Source organism: Schistocerca gregaria, chromosome 2 (assembly GCF_023897955.1).
Source record: "Schistocerca gregaria isolate iqSchGreg1 chromosome 2, iqSchGreg1.2, whole genome shotgun sequence".
Taxonomy (NCBI): Eukaryota; Metazoa; Arthropoda; class Insecta; order Orthoptera; family Acrididae; genus Schistocerca; species Schistocerca gregaria.
This window is the reverse complement of record NC_064921.1, coordinates 404411791-404427445: the sequence shown is the minus strand read 5'-3', so window position 1 is coordinate 404427445 and position 15655 is coordinate 404411791. Positions and strand designations below refer to the sequence as shown.

The window sequence follows — 15655 nt, the reverse complement described above, 5'->3', positions numbered from 1 at the left end:
AAACGCTAATATCTCATCTGCCACTTCTTTCTCACTATGTGATATTTCTTGGGTTCCTTTCTGACGAAATGTCAACTTCAGCAACTGTTGTTGTAGATATAATGTAACGTTTGTTCTGTTTATCGTTGCCACTGCTCTGCTTTGTGTCAACACCACTAGCACTGTGGCACTGTTTGTGAGTTAGTCAACGACTAGGTAGTTCAACTACGCTGCATATCCTCACGCTGCACTCGCCATTGGATACCTCCAGTCCCGCCCCCTGCTGCTTGTAGCAGCCAATATTGTGGTTGTATGGCAGACAATATGTGGGGCGACCTCGCCCTCAAGGCGTCCCCTGTGATTGTTTCTCAATGCTGTCTTCCGCTTTATACGTTGGCCCGCAATCAAAATTTTTTCTTCTTTTTTACAGAGTTACCTTTAGTGAGCCCTTTCACTGCGCATTATTATAGCACAGGGTTTTTGACTGAGTATGTCGTTTTACTTTCAATAATACCGTGTCGTTTTCATTTAGTAAGAGAGGGGATCGTATGGTTTACATTAGCCTGCGGAGGACCAAATCGCTCCTTAACTCCCTGATCTCTGGCACAAGTTGTTCATCGTATTGCCTTTCATCCAAGATACCTGCGTCAAAATCGTGGCTTCAACATTTTACAAGAAGTCTATGGCACAAGCTCCTGACTGGGCTACTAGACTGACTGCTGGTAGAGTGCAGCGTTTCTTCACCGCAGCGGTGAGAGTAGTAGCGTGGTAGGCCAACCGTCCCGTCCGCCTTTAACGCCGGAGAATATCCGCGGTACTCATTTAACCGTAGGGAGTGGACCTGGGACCATCGTGGAGGGACTGGAACGAGATAAAATCCCAATCCCTAGTTGGGATCGAAGCCGGGACCTCTCGCCACTAAACAGGGGCAGTCACAATATTTTGCTTAAGGTTTTTATTTTTTACATATATTTATTTCCAAATTTGTCAGTAAATTTTCGAAACATAAATTACTACGAAAATGGCAATAAATTTCAGAAATAGAGCTACATTTAACTCAGAGGGCTTTTCAGTTCCTACACTGAGGAATAGCTCACGTGGACAGGCTCGAGGCCCAGCTGATGCGGACAAGGAAAGAAACCCATTCACAGGCAGAGCATACCTTTTGCCAACAAGAAACCGAATCGAACCTCTTTCTTGAGTGAACTGATGAAACCAGAAGACCACAGAGAGTGAGGCAAGAGGGAACCGAAAACCTCACTAAAAAAAAAGGAAAAGGATAGAGACAGAGGGATAAAAGCAGAAAGATTTACTTTCTCAAACTTAAGCGGCTGCGACTGAACGGAACAGTCCATCGGCTAGCATAGCCACAGTCTATGGACCAGTCTTCACGATCATGGAGCTGATTAAAAAGCTGATGATGGACATAGTATCCGTCAGTTTTCTATCGTTTTGATATTACCTCTGCACCTCAAAATTACAGTGTTTGAGTGTAAACGTACTACACACATCAAGAAAAGTTTTGCAACACTTCGGTTCCGAGAGTTCCGGAACATGTACAGAAAACGGGAATAGAGATCAATATAAACATCATTTGGCTCTGAGCTCTATGGGTCTCAACTGCTGTGGTCATTAGTCCCCTAGAACTTAGAACTACTTAAACCTAACTAACCTAAGGACATCACACACATCCATGCCCGAGGCAGGATTCGAACCTGCGACCGTAGCATAAACATCATTTCCGCCCTTTTTACTGCTCATGAAAACCACACATTGGATGTTGTACCACCATAAAGCGAAACCTTCAGAGGTGGTGGTCCAAATTTCTGTACAAACCAGTACCTCTAATACCCAGTAGCGCGTCCGCTTGCATTGACGCATGCCTGTATTCGTCGTGGCTTACTATCCACAAGTTCATCAAGGCACTGTTGGTCCAGATTGTCACACTCCTCAATGGCGATTCGGCGTAGTTCCTTCAGAGTGGTTGGTGGGTCACAGCGTCCATTAAAAGCCCTTTTCAATCTGCTCCAGGTATCTTCTATAGCGTTCATATCAGGAGAACATACTGGCCACTCTAGTCGAGCGATATCGTTATCCTGAAGGAAGTCATTCACAAGTTGTGCACGATGGGGACGTGAATTGTCGTCCCTGAAGACGAATGCTTCGCCAATATGCTGCCGATATGGTTGCACTATAGGTCGAAGGATGGAATTCACGTAGCGTACAGCCGTTACGGCGCCTTCCATGACCACCAGCGGCGTTCGTCGGCCCCACATAATGCCACCCCAAAACAACAGGAAACCTCCACCTTGCTGCACTCACTGGACAGTGTGTCTAATGCGTTCAGCCTGACCGGATTTCCTCCAAACACGTCTCCGATGATTGTCTGGTTGAAGGTATATGCGACACTAACCGATGAAGAGAACGTGATGCCAGTCCTGAGCGATCCATTCGGCATGTTGTTGGGGCCATCTGTACCACGCTGCATGGTGGTGTGGTTACAAAGATGCACCTCGCCATGAACGTTGGGAGTGAAGTTGAGCATCATGCATCCCGTTGCCCACAGTTTGAGTCATAACACGACGTCTTGTGGCTGCACGAACATTATTTAACGTGGTCAGGGCTCCTCCGAGCCATAATCCGTAGGTAGCGGTCATCCATTGCAGTAGTAGCACCTGGGCGGCCTGAGCGAGGCATGTCATCGACAGTTCCTACCTCTCTGTATCTCCTCCATGTCCGAACAATAACGCTTTGGTTCACTCCGAGACGCCTAGACACTTCCCTTGTTGAGAGGCCTTCCTGTCACAAAGTAACAATGCGGACGTGATCGAACCGCGGTATTGACCGTCTAGGCGTGGTTGAACTACATGCAACACGAGCCGTGTACCTCTTTCGTGATGGAATGACCGGAACTGATCGGCTGTCGGACCCCCTCCGTCTAACAGGAGCTGCTCATGCGTGGTTGTTTACATCTTTGGGCGGGTTTAGTGATATCTCTGAACACTCAAAGGGACTGTGTCTGTAATGCAATATCCACACCCAGTCAACGTCTATCTTCAGGAGTTCTGGGAACCGCGGTGACGCAAAACTTTTTCTGATGTGTTTATATCAGTTACCTCAGGGAGAAACTGCTGTAGAGTTGCTTCTTCTGCATGCTAGATCTCCTGACAGTCCTAAATCGGCCTGTAGAATGTCACGTAAGTCGTAATGGCAGCCGTCTCTCATCATGCCCATCTGCATCCTTGACCTTGAAGGAATCACACCCACATTCATCAGAAATAATATACAGTGCAAACAAACGATGTACAAGACAGACAATTGTCTCATGACACATGATAAGTGATAATCGAAGAAGTACTGAACTATGTTACATTTTGTTTGTGGTAGTATATACTTCATTGTGATGGTAGTCTGATACATACAGTCGTGGCACTTCTGGTATCTGCTACGTTGTGTGCTATTGGGTGTAGGATGTTGCTGTTATTTGTAGATGAACTGTAGGGAATGCCCTACTGTGAGGCGCTGTACCAAACTTCCAAAAGAATCTTCCCTATCATGTCTGGTACAGTTTTAGGCAGTTTGGACATATATTGAATCATTTAGTTTTTCTTAGTTGTAGCGATTCTAAGTCAGGAGCAGAATTTGGTGAGATTCCACCTACACTAAGCAAACATTTCTCTCACCGTGGGCTTGACAGTTATAGCGAAAGACAGATCAAGGTGAGCTAGTTTTCCTTTCATGATCTTGGTGCAGTATCAGCAGCAAGCTGTTAACTTGAAACCTCAAACGCTGTTGCTCTGCACACGTCTCTTTCCATGAAGAATTTCAGTTTCATTTCATTGACTAGTGAGATGCGTATTGGTAATAGACTTTTGTTTGTAAGTACAAACTGTAAGAAGCTGTGATAGATGATAAGCGATAGCTTACCGAAGGCATTGATTAAAGCACTGTGTACAGTATCATTCTTGAGACTTTGACAGCGTTAAAGCTATATCACCATTTAAATAGGTAAACGTAATGCACTTGAGAGATGAAGTACAGCCAAACGTATGAAATTGCGTAAAATGTAGCAAATCGTTAAAGTTATGATCACGAAAACCTTTGACAGTTAAGTTCTTTGGCTTCGCAGAGTACAGGAAAAGCGGATGGAAGACTTGATTTGTTGGCATGGTTCTTGTAACATTCCATGTACTCTAAAGGAGATATCGTAGACAACTTTAGTAGAATCATTTATACAGGTTTTTTTGAAGTTCTAATGAAGCAAACACGACAAGAGATATCGATAGGAAACAGAGATGCACTGATAAGATCATAAAAGGTACGCAATGGCACTGAAGAAAGTGTTACGGTGTCGGGTTTGTTTGACATGGATTTATTGATTTCAATTTAATAATCGTTTATTTCGCCACATTATTTGCCGTATTCGGCACGAAACTGACCAACTTCAACGTACATTCAATGATTTTTCAGCAAATGGAAGTAGGTTTCCACACAAATCGCTTACAAGCACGAAAACCTCTCACAAATCAGTAGCATTCGACTTTCGCCTCTATGTCGTGCAGCACGGTAAGGGACTTCTAATTCGTGGTCGTAGTCGGCTGTAGTCACAACGTGGCCTGCTGTCTGCCTCGCAGGGTGCATGCGGCCTGGCGTATCGCACTCGTGAACACTTGAGCCCATGAACCACACTTTCGCTAAGAGGTTAGTGTTCTTTCACGCCATTCTCCGTTCTGTAGCTGCTGCTACACCTTACGGAGCCTAAACGGTGTTGCACTCTCCTGCAGATGGGAGAAGCTATTTCGCCTTGAAATGCTGTGTACGAGTGGGATGTCGAGCACTAATATTGAAAAAAAACGTCGTATTTCCCTGTCATATGTACCTGCTGCGTTCACCTTGTCACTTTATGTAAATAATGTTTGGTCTCAAATGTTGTTGCTTCATGCCCATTGCATGCAACTTCACATTTTTGATGGGACTGGGTGGCTCACTAGGTTACTTCAAGTTTAATGGCTGCCATCCATTGTACACATAAATTTTATAACACAATCTTATAAGACAATCTTTGATTTTCAAGGTTTCTAAGCCACTGCAGAAGACTCTTCCTCCCCCCCCCCCCCTCCCACCCTCATTCCTCGGCCCACAGAAGGAGAAGTGTGCATTTCCCAATTTTTTTGGGTCCCCTCTGCAGAATAGGTCATTTTTGTCTCCGTCACATTGGCCTGTGGCTGCCGTGCCACCACAAACATACAAGAGGCGGAAAGCGGAATTTTATTCTGTGTTTCTCATTGGTAAGTTGAGTTGTCATTACGTGTGCAGCGTCTGTAGTCACGGAGCTGCAACTGGGGGATGGTGGCGTAACTCCAGGGCGAGTGGGACTTGATGCTTGAGCCCCCAACCAGCCCAGCGTGGCGCGCACTGAGCATATCAGAGACTGCCGTTGGCTGAGGTGCTGCGAAAACTGGCTACCTGACTGGTGGCGTTTCGAACTCACGTGTCTGCTGCAAGCTCTTGGGTGGCAATGGCACACTGAGTGAACTTAATCTTAAGGGAAGCCAGTTCCAAACTTACGGCTAAAATTACTTCAAGTGTGATGTCAGAGGGCTGGGGATAATTGTTTCAACTTTAACGTCAAAGAGGCAAATCTTTAAACTTTTACAGCAAGACTAACAACATTTTTATCTTATGGGAAGTAGGTTCCTGCTTTTTGAATTGCACTGAATTGGAATTTGTATTCGAATTGCAATTTTAATTGGAACTTAAATTTGAACTGAATTTGAATTAAGATGGTGCTGTATGAAATGCGTGTGGGATAGTGCACCCGTGACCTAGGCGTAGTGTCTTTGAGTAGTAACCAAAAAGTATTCAGTCCCTGGTTCGAAACTTGCCACTGCTTAAATCTCGAGCGAAAATCTTCAGTAACGGCATAAGAATTTATACTCATTCTGACAACGATCTTGTAACAGAAGGCGGAGGTACGAAAATAGGTTCAGAGCACTCTCTTGTCCTTGGGGTAGGAAACTGCCGCAAAAAGGCGGAAGAATCAATAATGATTAACGACATGAGGATGCAGAAGACAATAAAAACCATTGCATTAAAGATAAAGATAAATAACGTGTATCCACAGGACATGTGACCTGTAATTGAAAAAGTGTTACGATGATCTATCCACTGGTAAAAAATTCTGGACTAGTTCCCATGTGGGTCTAGGGGGAGGAGGCACCTGTCGCTAGGCCATCCGTTCGACAGCAAACATGATTTCGTTCGCTGACGGACCGTAGGCGAAACTTCTCGCAACGTTGTTTGTTATACAGCGTTCGGGGCCGCTTTCCATGATCGGCAGTGGGGAAGATAGATCTAGTTGCTGCCTAAAGCCGCCTTGTCTCCTATGAATGCGATGCTCTCATACCTCACTGAATGTCAATTTCAGACACGGGTTTGCATCCGCATTTTATTTTTCTTCTGTGTGTCGGAAAACGCTGAGATTTTCTAGGGTTCCAGGAGAAAAATAAACAGTAAATTTAAACGTGTGTTCGAAGGCGTCATCGACCAAGATGACAGAGTATTCCATTCACAGGAGACAAGGTCTGTCTAGGCCGTAGCTAGCACCAGCTTCTCCACTGACTATCGTGGCAGTCAGTCGCAATCACGAAACACCAATCAACACTGCGAGGCATTCTACCTACGATCCGTCAGCGTAGCATCACTTTACTACTAAAGGGGTGACCTAGAGACAGGCTCCGACACCTGCAACTTAGACACTGTGTAGTGTCTGTGCATGATGTTTCCAGACACGGATTCCCATCCTTGATTTGTTTATCACAACACCTTCTACACCCCAGCGAACTGTATTGCTATCGTTTCGTAACAGCCTGTATACGGGAGAAATAACGTGTAATTTTTTAGGTGTTGTAACTTGCTTTTAGCTGTTAGTGTTTTTTTTTACGATTGCAATTGCAGCGTTGTGCCATTGTCAAGCATCTACAAAACGCAATACAACGTAATGAGGACAGCTTAAAGTGGGACTAATAATACATACAACCAGTTTTGCAGTTTTGTAGCATCCAAAACGTTCCAAGGTTTTTGACATGTAGATTGGTGTTTCACAGAGGTAACAACATAATACGGACATCAGTATACGAGTTTATATACTGCAGTTTTGCAGTTTTTAGAACGTTGTGTATATCACGATAGGTTGACACATCTAAAAGTGTGCTCCTATAATACATTAAAGTAACTGACTAAAACAATCGAGAAAATTTTCATTGCTAAGGTCTCTTTGTTCATTGAGTAAGTAATGTGGTTGTTCTTTGAAAGCACTCTAAACTTTGATTTCTTCTAGAGCGTCCATTAATCTTCTTTCTCTTCTCTAAGTAGTACTTTTAAAGATTTCATGTGCTGCTGTAGTTATGTTTGTAGTTTCTAAGATGTTCACTAAATGAAAATCTACACTTCTCGCATATGTTTGTGTACTCTCTGTATCTGGTGGAGAAACATCTACCTGTTTGTGTCCTAGTAGAAGCTTTCACACTCATCACATTAGATTTTATAATTCCCTGATCGTGTAAACAGTTTTTGTTTCGTAAGTTGTGTGTCTGACAACTTCGTTGTTCGTACAAAACTCTATTCGTACATTAGCTTCACGAAAATTACCGGTTCTTCTATCTGATATGGTACCATAATTAGGTAAAGCGATGTATTCCGTTTTTTATGGTTCTGCTTTACCGTATTATGGCACTATGATTGTCAGAGAGAACAGGCGATAATTTTTCTAAAAGTAATGTGCAAATCTGGTTCCGTCGAACTACAAAATAGGGACGACAGTCAGACACACCATTCACGGAACAAAACCCATGCAAACGTCGCAATGCAGAAGTTACTCCAACTCCAATGGGAGACACTGAAGCATCCGCCCTATAGTCATGATCTCTCCCCAAGCAATAGTCACGCCTGTCGACGATTCCAGTTGGTTTAGGGTGCGCATCAGGTAGTTATGGACTTCATCACGCAGACGGGTGCTGTGTTTCAACAAGGGGTGTGTTCAGCCTGGTGTGTTAGTGAGATGATCGTCTTAATGCTGATTCGCTTACCGACTCTGAATTATATGAATTTCGAAAGGAAACCTTTTGATCGCCCCTTACAATATTCATCTTGAGAAAGTAATTCCCACTATCTTCATATTTACAAATAAAGTATCCCAGATCAAACGGCTAAAATCGATCAAAAATCATTTTAAAATACGGAGAAGCTTATGTTCAAGTAATCATCAAAATTCGCGACTGTGTACAATCAATATTTGAAGATTGACAGTCTAAAGACTACAAACAAGTATCTGTAGAAGCAACGCTATATAATTAAGAACTGTGACCAATAGATTCACAAGAACCGTAAATGATGTATTATTTGGCAACAAGTTGTAGATTTTCTTGAAACAATGTAGACTAATCCATGCAATATTCACAGAGACATATTTCCAAAAATAGATGTTTCCGTGTTGTCGTACATTCTTCCCTGATTCGATATCGAAGTGCAAAAATTGTTCCAGTAGAATGGTTAAAATACAGCAAAAGTGAACAGCTCGTGGCTAAGGTTTGAATAATGGGATCATTGTTGCTTTTGATAACTGACGACTGGTGAGGACACACCGAAAATATGCAGCATATACGCATGTCGCATTTTTCAAGGTCATAGTTTCCCATTCTGTTGTGTTTGAAATATTACATTTATTTTTTATTATGAGGTACATTTCTCCTCAGGCTTGTCTTATAAAATGATTTCTACATCTTGTGGTATCAAAAATATAGAGCTTTTTCCTCTGCTAAACCAAGAATGTTCCATACTGTTAATAATCGAATATCTTCCAAAGGTTTCTACAGCAATCTTATTCTTGTTTACAACTTTTTGTACAGTTATCTGCCATTGCGTCTTAGACTTAACTCAGTTTGTGCTAAAAATTAATGAAAAAGGATATTCCAGTTAACTGGTAAAAAAGCTATCACAAGGCAATATAACAATAACAGTAGTCGCTTAGAAAGAACAGACTTATAATCTTGCTCATGTAAGTCTAGCGCACAAGCAGGAACGATTTCAAAATGCTATCAGTCAGTTGAAGGCAGAAAGTTTGGTAGCTAAATAAATGACAGCTGTGAAATTTAAAATTTTCCCAGCCAATTAAATGTTCGAAGAGAAAATCTCTTCGAATAACAAATGACACTTTCTAAGATAGTTCAGTTTCTTGAGCATGACTATAAAACTCTTCTGCTGACTATAAAACTCAAACTGTCCACGTTGTTAAATGAAAATTATGGTATATTTGTGCTGTAGTGTGCGGTAGTATATAATATACAGCTGCATGAATCTAACTGCAATTAAATTAATGCTTGATGTTTCCATACCTGCCTAAATCAGTAGCGTGTTTTTCGTATGAAGCTGTTGTGTGGTCCTATTTTCAGTCCTACCTGCCGCAGGAACATGTATTGTAACTACCACTCATATTATGCTACACCACTTATCAGTGGCAACGACGATAAGTAACATACTGTATTAGTCCATAGGAAGCAGATAGTCTGATTTTTGGAACTGTCCTAGACATAAACAATAGATACCTACCAATTACGTTCATGCTGCACATTCGCATTCTATATTCGAGATGGAATGGTTTAACATTTTCCTTCGACATGCATCTCTGGATTGACTGGTGCATTGTTGTATTAAATTAAAATGCTGATAGTAAACACATGTGCAGGGATATGTGACAGCCCTACTCGGAATTTTCTACTTTCTACAGCACAGATTCAGTTATATTCTTCCCATCAAGTGTAATTAATGTGACAGCACAAAGCCATCGAATTGTTGCCTACTCGAATACATAAAGAAGGGGAACACATGTTTGGCAAGAGCGTGTGCATTAAATCATGTAAACGCGGAATATGTATGCAAGACAATACCAGTTTTACAAAATTTTCAAGAAATTTCAAATTTCAGTACGTATAGGAATCTATACTCCATAGTACTAAAATCTACAAAAGGATTTAATACTGATATCTCAGTGTTATTAAATGCAGGTACGATATTAAAAATGTGACATTTAGTTACGCTGGTATTTCGTTCCACTTTCTGCAACTGATTTTGAGAGATGCAGAACAGTAATCTCTGTATTACTATAAGTCAATCTTCACACTTTAAATTTTCATATAGACATGGAGATTTGCGGCACAGAAAGAGATCTGGATTTATTTGTATTTTACACATCAGATACAGTTTCTTCAGTGATCCAGAAGGAATAATCGACAAGTTCTACTTTACGTCTGTTAACATCTCACTGCTTTATATCTACAATCATATTGTACCACATTTGTTTGTCTACTCTCTTGAATCATACCTCCATTATTTGGTTTAAATTACTTACGTTGTTTTTGGTCAGGATTCCCAGACTTATCGTGCAAAATAATATATACAAATAACTATTTCTAATGAAGTATTCATGCATTTACAAATTTGTTAGTTATGTGAAGCTACAATCTTGCATTGTCTTTTAATGTACAGGTTCTACTCAAGCCAAAATCGTAATAGAACATTTGAAATTATCTGTTGTTTGATTTACATAGAGAACCAATTTTATGCAAATTGTACCTAACGTTCTAAGAATTTGAAGGAATTAGAATTTGAGCTAATGTTTTGTTATAACTGCAGCATAAGCAAATGTTCAGACAAGTATGTTTAATTTAACAAGAAGAGTAACATATATTATGTAAACTTGTCACTGCTACGATTTCACATGACGATGTCCAGACAGCTCCATTATATATTAAACTAAAGTAACTTTACTTATTTGACTAATTATAACATACACTCTAACTATTTACATTTTGATTACATTTCAGAGACATTTACATGATTGAAACGGCAATAAATGTTAAACATATTAAGAAGCTAACAGACACCATTAAAGATCTAACAACATACATTAAACTTCGACATACAACATTACATAAATGTCAAACATGTCATCTAAATTTTTATGCACTAACTAATAATAACTTCTAACAGTGACCATTTGCGGGCACTGTAGCTCCTATACATCTACTGTACATAAGTGTAATCAAACTCGTTGTCAGTATTCACTGACAATCGTATTTCAGTTTGTACTAACATGCTTTAATACCATAGATGAATTACATGTTTATGTAATAAATAGCTCTGGACCATGATAACTAATGGATTACATAGATTATTATCGATGATCTTCACATAATTAGTGTTGCGTAGAAGGTACATGTTATGGTCACAAATGAACTATAAATTTACACCAATCAATGTTTTTGAAGATATTTTCCTGTTGTCTAAACGACACTCACGACCGCGGGAGTTGGCATTTTATTCGAAACCGGCTCCTGTAGATACTCATGGAACATTTTTCACTATCAAAGTGTTCATCTAATATCTGTTCTTTTTGCTAGGAACATTACAGTAATCAAAAGTTGATAACTCTGCGAACAAAAGACTTTTTCTTGTATTGTCTATTATTGTTTTATAGAACTGGCAGTTCTAATCAGTGTCATTTAGTATTTGCGATAGGTTCTACCACTCAGAGATAATTCACGTTATGCGTAGAAGAAAAGTATTCATCCAAGATTTCACAGTCTTTTCAGTGATGTAGGGAATCACCCACATTGGCTCTCTCGCTGTGTCTAGAGATAGTCACGCAATTTTTACGTGATTTTAGAGAATAGTGCTGAGTGTGTCATAAACCTTCTTAGGAGAGAACTGAAATCCAAGATAGTCATCCTGTAACATTGGCCATATATCGTCATGCGTTCATATGCAGCGCCATATTATCCCACAAGTATTCTGTTTCAATATAATTGTCTCAAAAGACCTATTTAATTTTCTCCATTTCGTTAACACACCTGCAGGAAGTAAGTGCACCGGATGTTTAAGGTGGAGGCTGCTTCCATTTATCACATTTTATTGTTTTTAAAATGAATGAAATTGGAAAAACATTTGCATTTTTGTTTCACTAAAACGTATTTATGGAAATAACGATTATTGTCACTCGTACAGAAACAAACTAGGGAAAAAGACGTATTTCGTTGTTTGCATTGGGTAGGTAAAGATAACGTGCTCTTTCAGAATCAATTACAGAAATTCTGAAATGCAGTTGACGTTAGCACAGTTTTGTTCCATTGGAAACACTCCCTGAACGCCTACACTGTACTTCATTCAAATTTTATTATGCTGGACGTGCCATAGGATACTGTCATCTTCTGCGCGCTCATCCTAGCTTCCTTCTCAGTGAGGGTAGCGACTGTTCTGAGCAAGCACAACACAGCACCACAACTCGATAGCCTGACAACACCCTCCACTTTTTCTGGTGAAAGGAAGGCGTTACAGGATGTGTTTGGGAACAGTTCAGTAGTTCCAGCGGTCCAACGTCACACAATGGCTTTGGACACTGTTTGCTTATTTTCCAGCTACCAAATCCTACATCGGGTAGTCTAGAACGAGGTAATGGTCCACATAAATCGTGTTTATTCCAGCACAAATGCGCATCAGACACTGTTGCCCTCAGTCTGCTGATGTGCCCCACACACTCCAGGTGAAACTGTGACTGCTGCAGCAGTATACTGCAGGGCAGACGACCCTGCTCAGCTTTCGCAGTCGCTGCCCCTGCCACCTCTGCAGCAAATGGTCGTGCGGGCAGGCTACTGGCAGGAGCAGGAGAGCACCGTCATCTTGGGGAAGCGACGCAGCACCACCACCGAGTTGTCGTTGTAGAGCAGCGTCAGGTCCGACAGGGCAGAGGGAGCGCAGCACGGCGCCGGCACCTCGTCCTGTCCCAGCGACCGCACCAGCGACTGCAGGAACGCGTGGTTCGTCCAGCCCAGGCTCTGCAACACAACACCAGGGGGTCGCGCTTTAGGAATGTGAGTGGGGCCCTGAGGCCTAGTGATCTCTCTTGATAGCAGGCAAAACCTTCTCAAATCGAGCAAGTGGAGGCCTCGCCTTTTGAAACGTGGATTTGCTGAAACTTCGTACACTCATAGTACTCCATTAGGACAACAAAATGTGTATTTCTCAAGCGTTATTGAGAAAATCGCAAGATAATTTCGGTCGTCAAATATATATCTGCGCGTGGCCATTTTACCATGAATCAGGGGTAGCCGAATGCCGGTACGGTAGCTCAGCGTGTTCGGTCATAGGGTTAGCTGCCCTCTGTAATAAAAAAAAAACTGAGTTAATCGATCAACAACGAACTTAAACGGATTTCTTACGACGTCCGCCCCGAGCAGATGCTACGAACACAAACGAACATAATGAGGTTTTTTTTTACAAAAAAAAAGTTGTTAGCGTTCAAGCTCCGTAATCATTGAGTCACTGGATCGAGTCCCGTTAGTCAGGTTTATTTATTTTTTATTTTCAACACAGTCATTTCCTTTACTATTTATATTACAGTTGATATAATGGGAAAAATACATGTAATCGGATGAACTTTTATTAAATTTACAATGTTATTTGGCAGTCTACAAATTTGTATTATCACAAATAATATAATATTCACAACTATCGACTTGTAAACGACCAAACGCATAAAGTGATACTAAAACTGTATGCTTGTCCGTGATTTGAGAAATCCCTCATACCTGGAAGGAGCCTGTAGCGACTTGTTACCTCTACGCTTATGAGCGGCACAGACGGTTTTCGAAAGATGTACAGTTAATCGTCGTTTTCGACATTACGAGCACAAGTTGTAGGATGGTATTTTTTGTAAAAACATGGGAAACATAAAGTTAAACACCACCAGCTGCGTTGAATAAATGCTACGTTTCCGCATACACAAGATCTTTTGAGGTTTTCCGTGGGAAAGCAAACCTCGTTAACATTTTCAAAAACCTCTCTTTCAGACGATAATTTGGAAGCAAACCATGCATAACGCAGCATTTCCTTAAATATCTGCGCTGCTAATGCAGAATCGACTGTATTTTAGTAGCGTCTTCACGAGAAGCAATTTCTCGTAGTCTTTCGATTAAATGCGAACAATTTTGAAAACATGTACAAGTATACATCTTCAGTATCACTTTATACGTTTGGTCATTTACTAGTCGATAGTAAATTATTTTATTTGTGATAATAAAAATTTGTAGGCTGCCAAAAAACGGTTCAAATGGCTCTGAGCACTATGGGACGTAACATCTGAGGTCATCAGTTCCCTAGAACTCAGAACTACTTAAACCTAACTATCCTAAGGTCATCACACACATCCATGCCCGAGGCAAGATTTGAACCTGCGACCGTATCGGTCGCGCGGCTCCAGACTGAAGTGCCTAGAACTGCACGGCCACCACGGCCGGCACTGCAAATAACATTGTAAATTTAATAAAAGTTCATCCGATTACACGTATTTTTCCTATTATATCAATTGTAATATAAATAGAAAATGAAATGACTGTGTTGCAAATAAAATAAACTGACTAACGGGACTCGATCCAGCGACCCAATGGTTACGGGGCTTGAACGCCAACCAGTCGGCTGCCGCCGGTTCATGACAAAAATGGCCACGCACAGGAGTGTATTGGAGGACCGAAATTATCTTGCGATTTTCTCAATAACGCGTGAGAAGTACGCGCTACTGCTTTCACATTATGTCGTAGTAATGGAGTACTACGAGTGTACAAGTCTGTAATAAATCCGCGTTCCAAACGTCGTGGCCTCCCCTTGTACGTAAGAATTTGACACTTGCGCTTGCAGCTGCTTAACAATTGTTTGCGTAGAGGGTGCATCTGAACGCCACCGACAAAATTTCGGTATACGTTCACAGACATTTTTTGAATATTTCGGTACAAAGTACCTGTCACCAACGGTGGCTCGTTACGCATTACATTTCGTTTGACCTCTTACCCCGATATCTGTATTGAATTGAAAATACCAGCAGAAAAGTGAAACTGTAGTCATTTAAAATTCTCAATATACGTGTGCGGGTGGCACCTAGGACTTTGCCGAACAGGGGAGAGGTGAGGGGTGGGGACGTGCTTTACATGGATACTTCGCCATTTTAATCACGCATACGTCAATGTGACACCGCTCCATGATCACGCTACAACAGGACGAGAAATAGGAAGCCCAAAAAAGCAAAATTATTCTTCGTTGCTTTAGGTCACATTCATACTTCGTCTATTCGTTTTGGACGGCTCCTAGTGGTTCCACGCTGTGTGCCAGAACAATAATTTGATCGTACTGCACTTCGAAGGCTGTGATGAAGTTTAATGGGGCTGCTGGCCCTCCATGTACTTCAAGAGGGCCTAGGCGTCCGTGGGGTGTCGCCAGTCTCAAAGACTGCGAAGGTCGTCGTCATCTTGCTCATCGCACTGCCTTCTAACTGTCGTTTTCGACCGTGAATGTATTGGAATCAGTGCCCCAAGGGAAGGGCTGGCTTTATTAACACCCTTCATGACACCTTCTGCGGCTGTTACGCCCGGTTCTCAACGGTGGTGTCTCAGAAATATTTTCCTCGTCCGCCCATAAGAAAACACTGTGATTTCAACGCTGAGAACCGCAGCTCTAACGTTCACCCCAGAACCGTGAAAATAATGTATGAAATGTGCTTAAGAGTTGGTGCGACTATCTTCCCACCGAGTAACACATTCACTGTGGCGTTGGAATGATCTGCGGTAAAATTTTA

General features: G+C 41.6%; 1 protein-coding gene across 5 annotated transcripts in view; it reads right to left on the bottom strand.

The window, feature by feature from the left end:
• Nucleotides 1-10055: 10055 nt before the first annotated feature.
• The window catches only part of LOC126322757 (uncharacterized), a 672754-nt gene continuing 667154 nt past the window's right edge, over nt 10056-15655 (bottom strand). For 2 of the 5 annotated variants that reach the window (XM_049994581.1, XM_049994583.1), the window contains one exon: nt 10056-12866. In XM_049994581.1, the coding sequence (XP_049850538.1) occupies nt 12681-12866 (186 nt within the window). In that variant the 3' untranslated portion in view covers nt 10056-12680. The remainder of the gene's footprint in view (nt 12867-15655) is intronic. The other 3 variants (XM_049994580.1, XM_049994582.1, XM_049994584.1) reach the window with 2 other exon arrangements.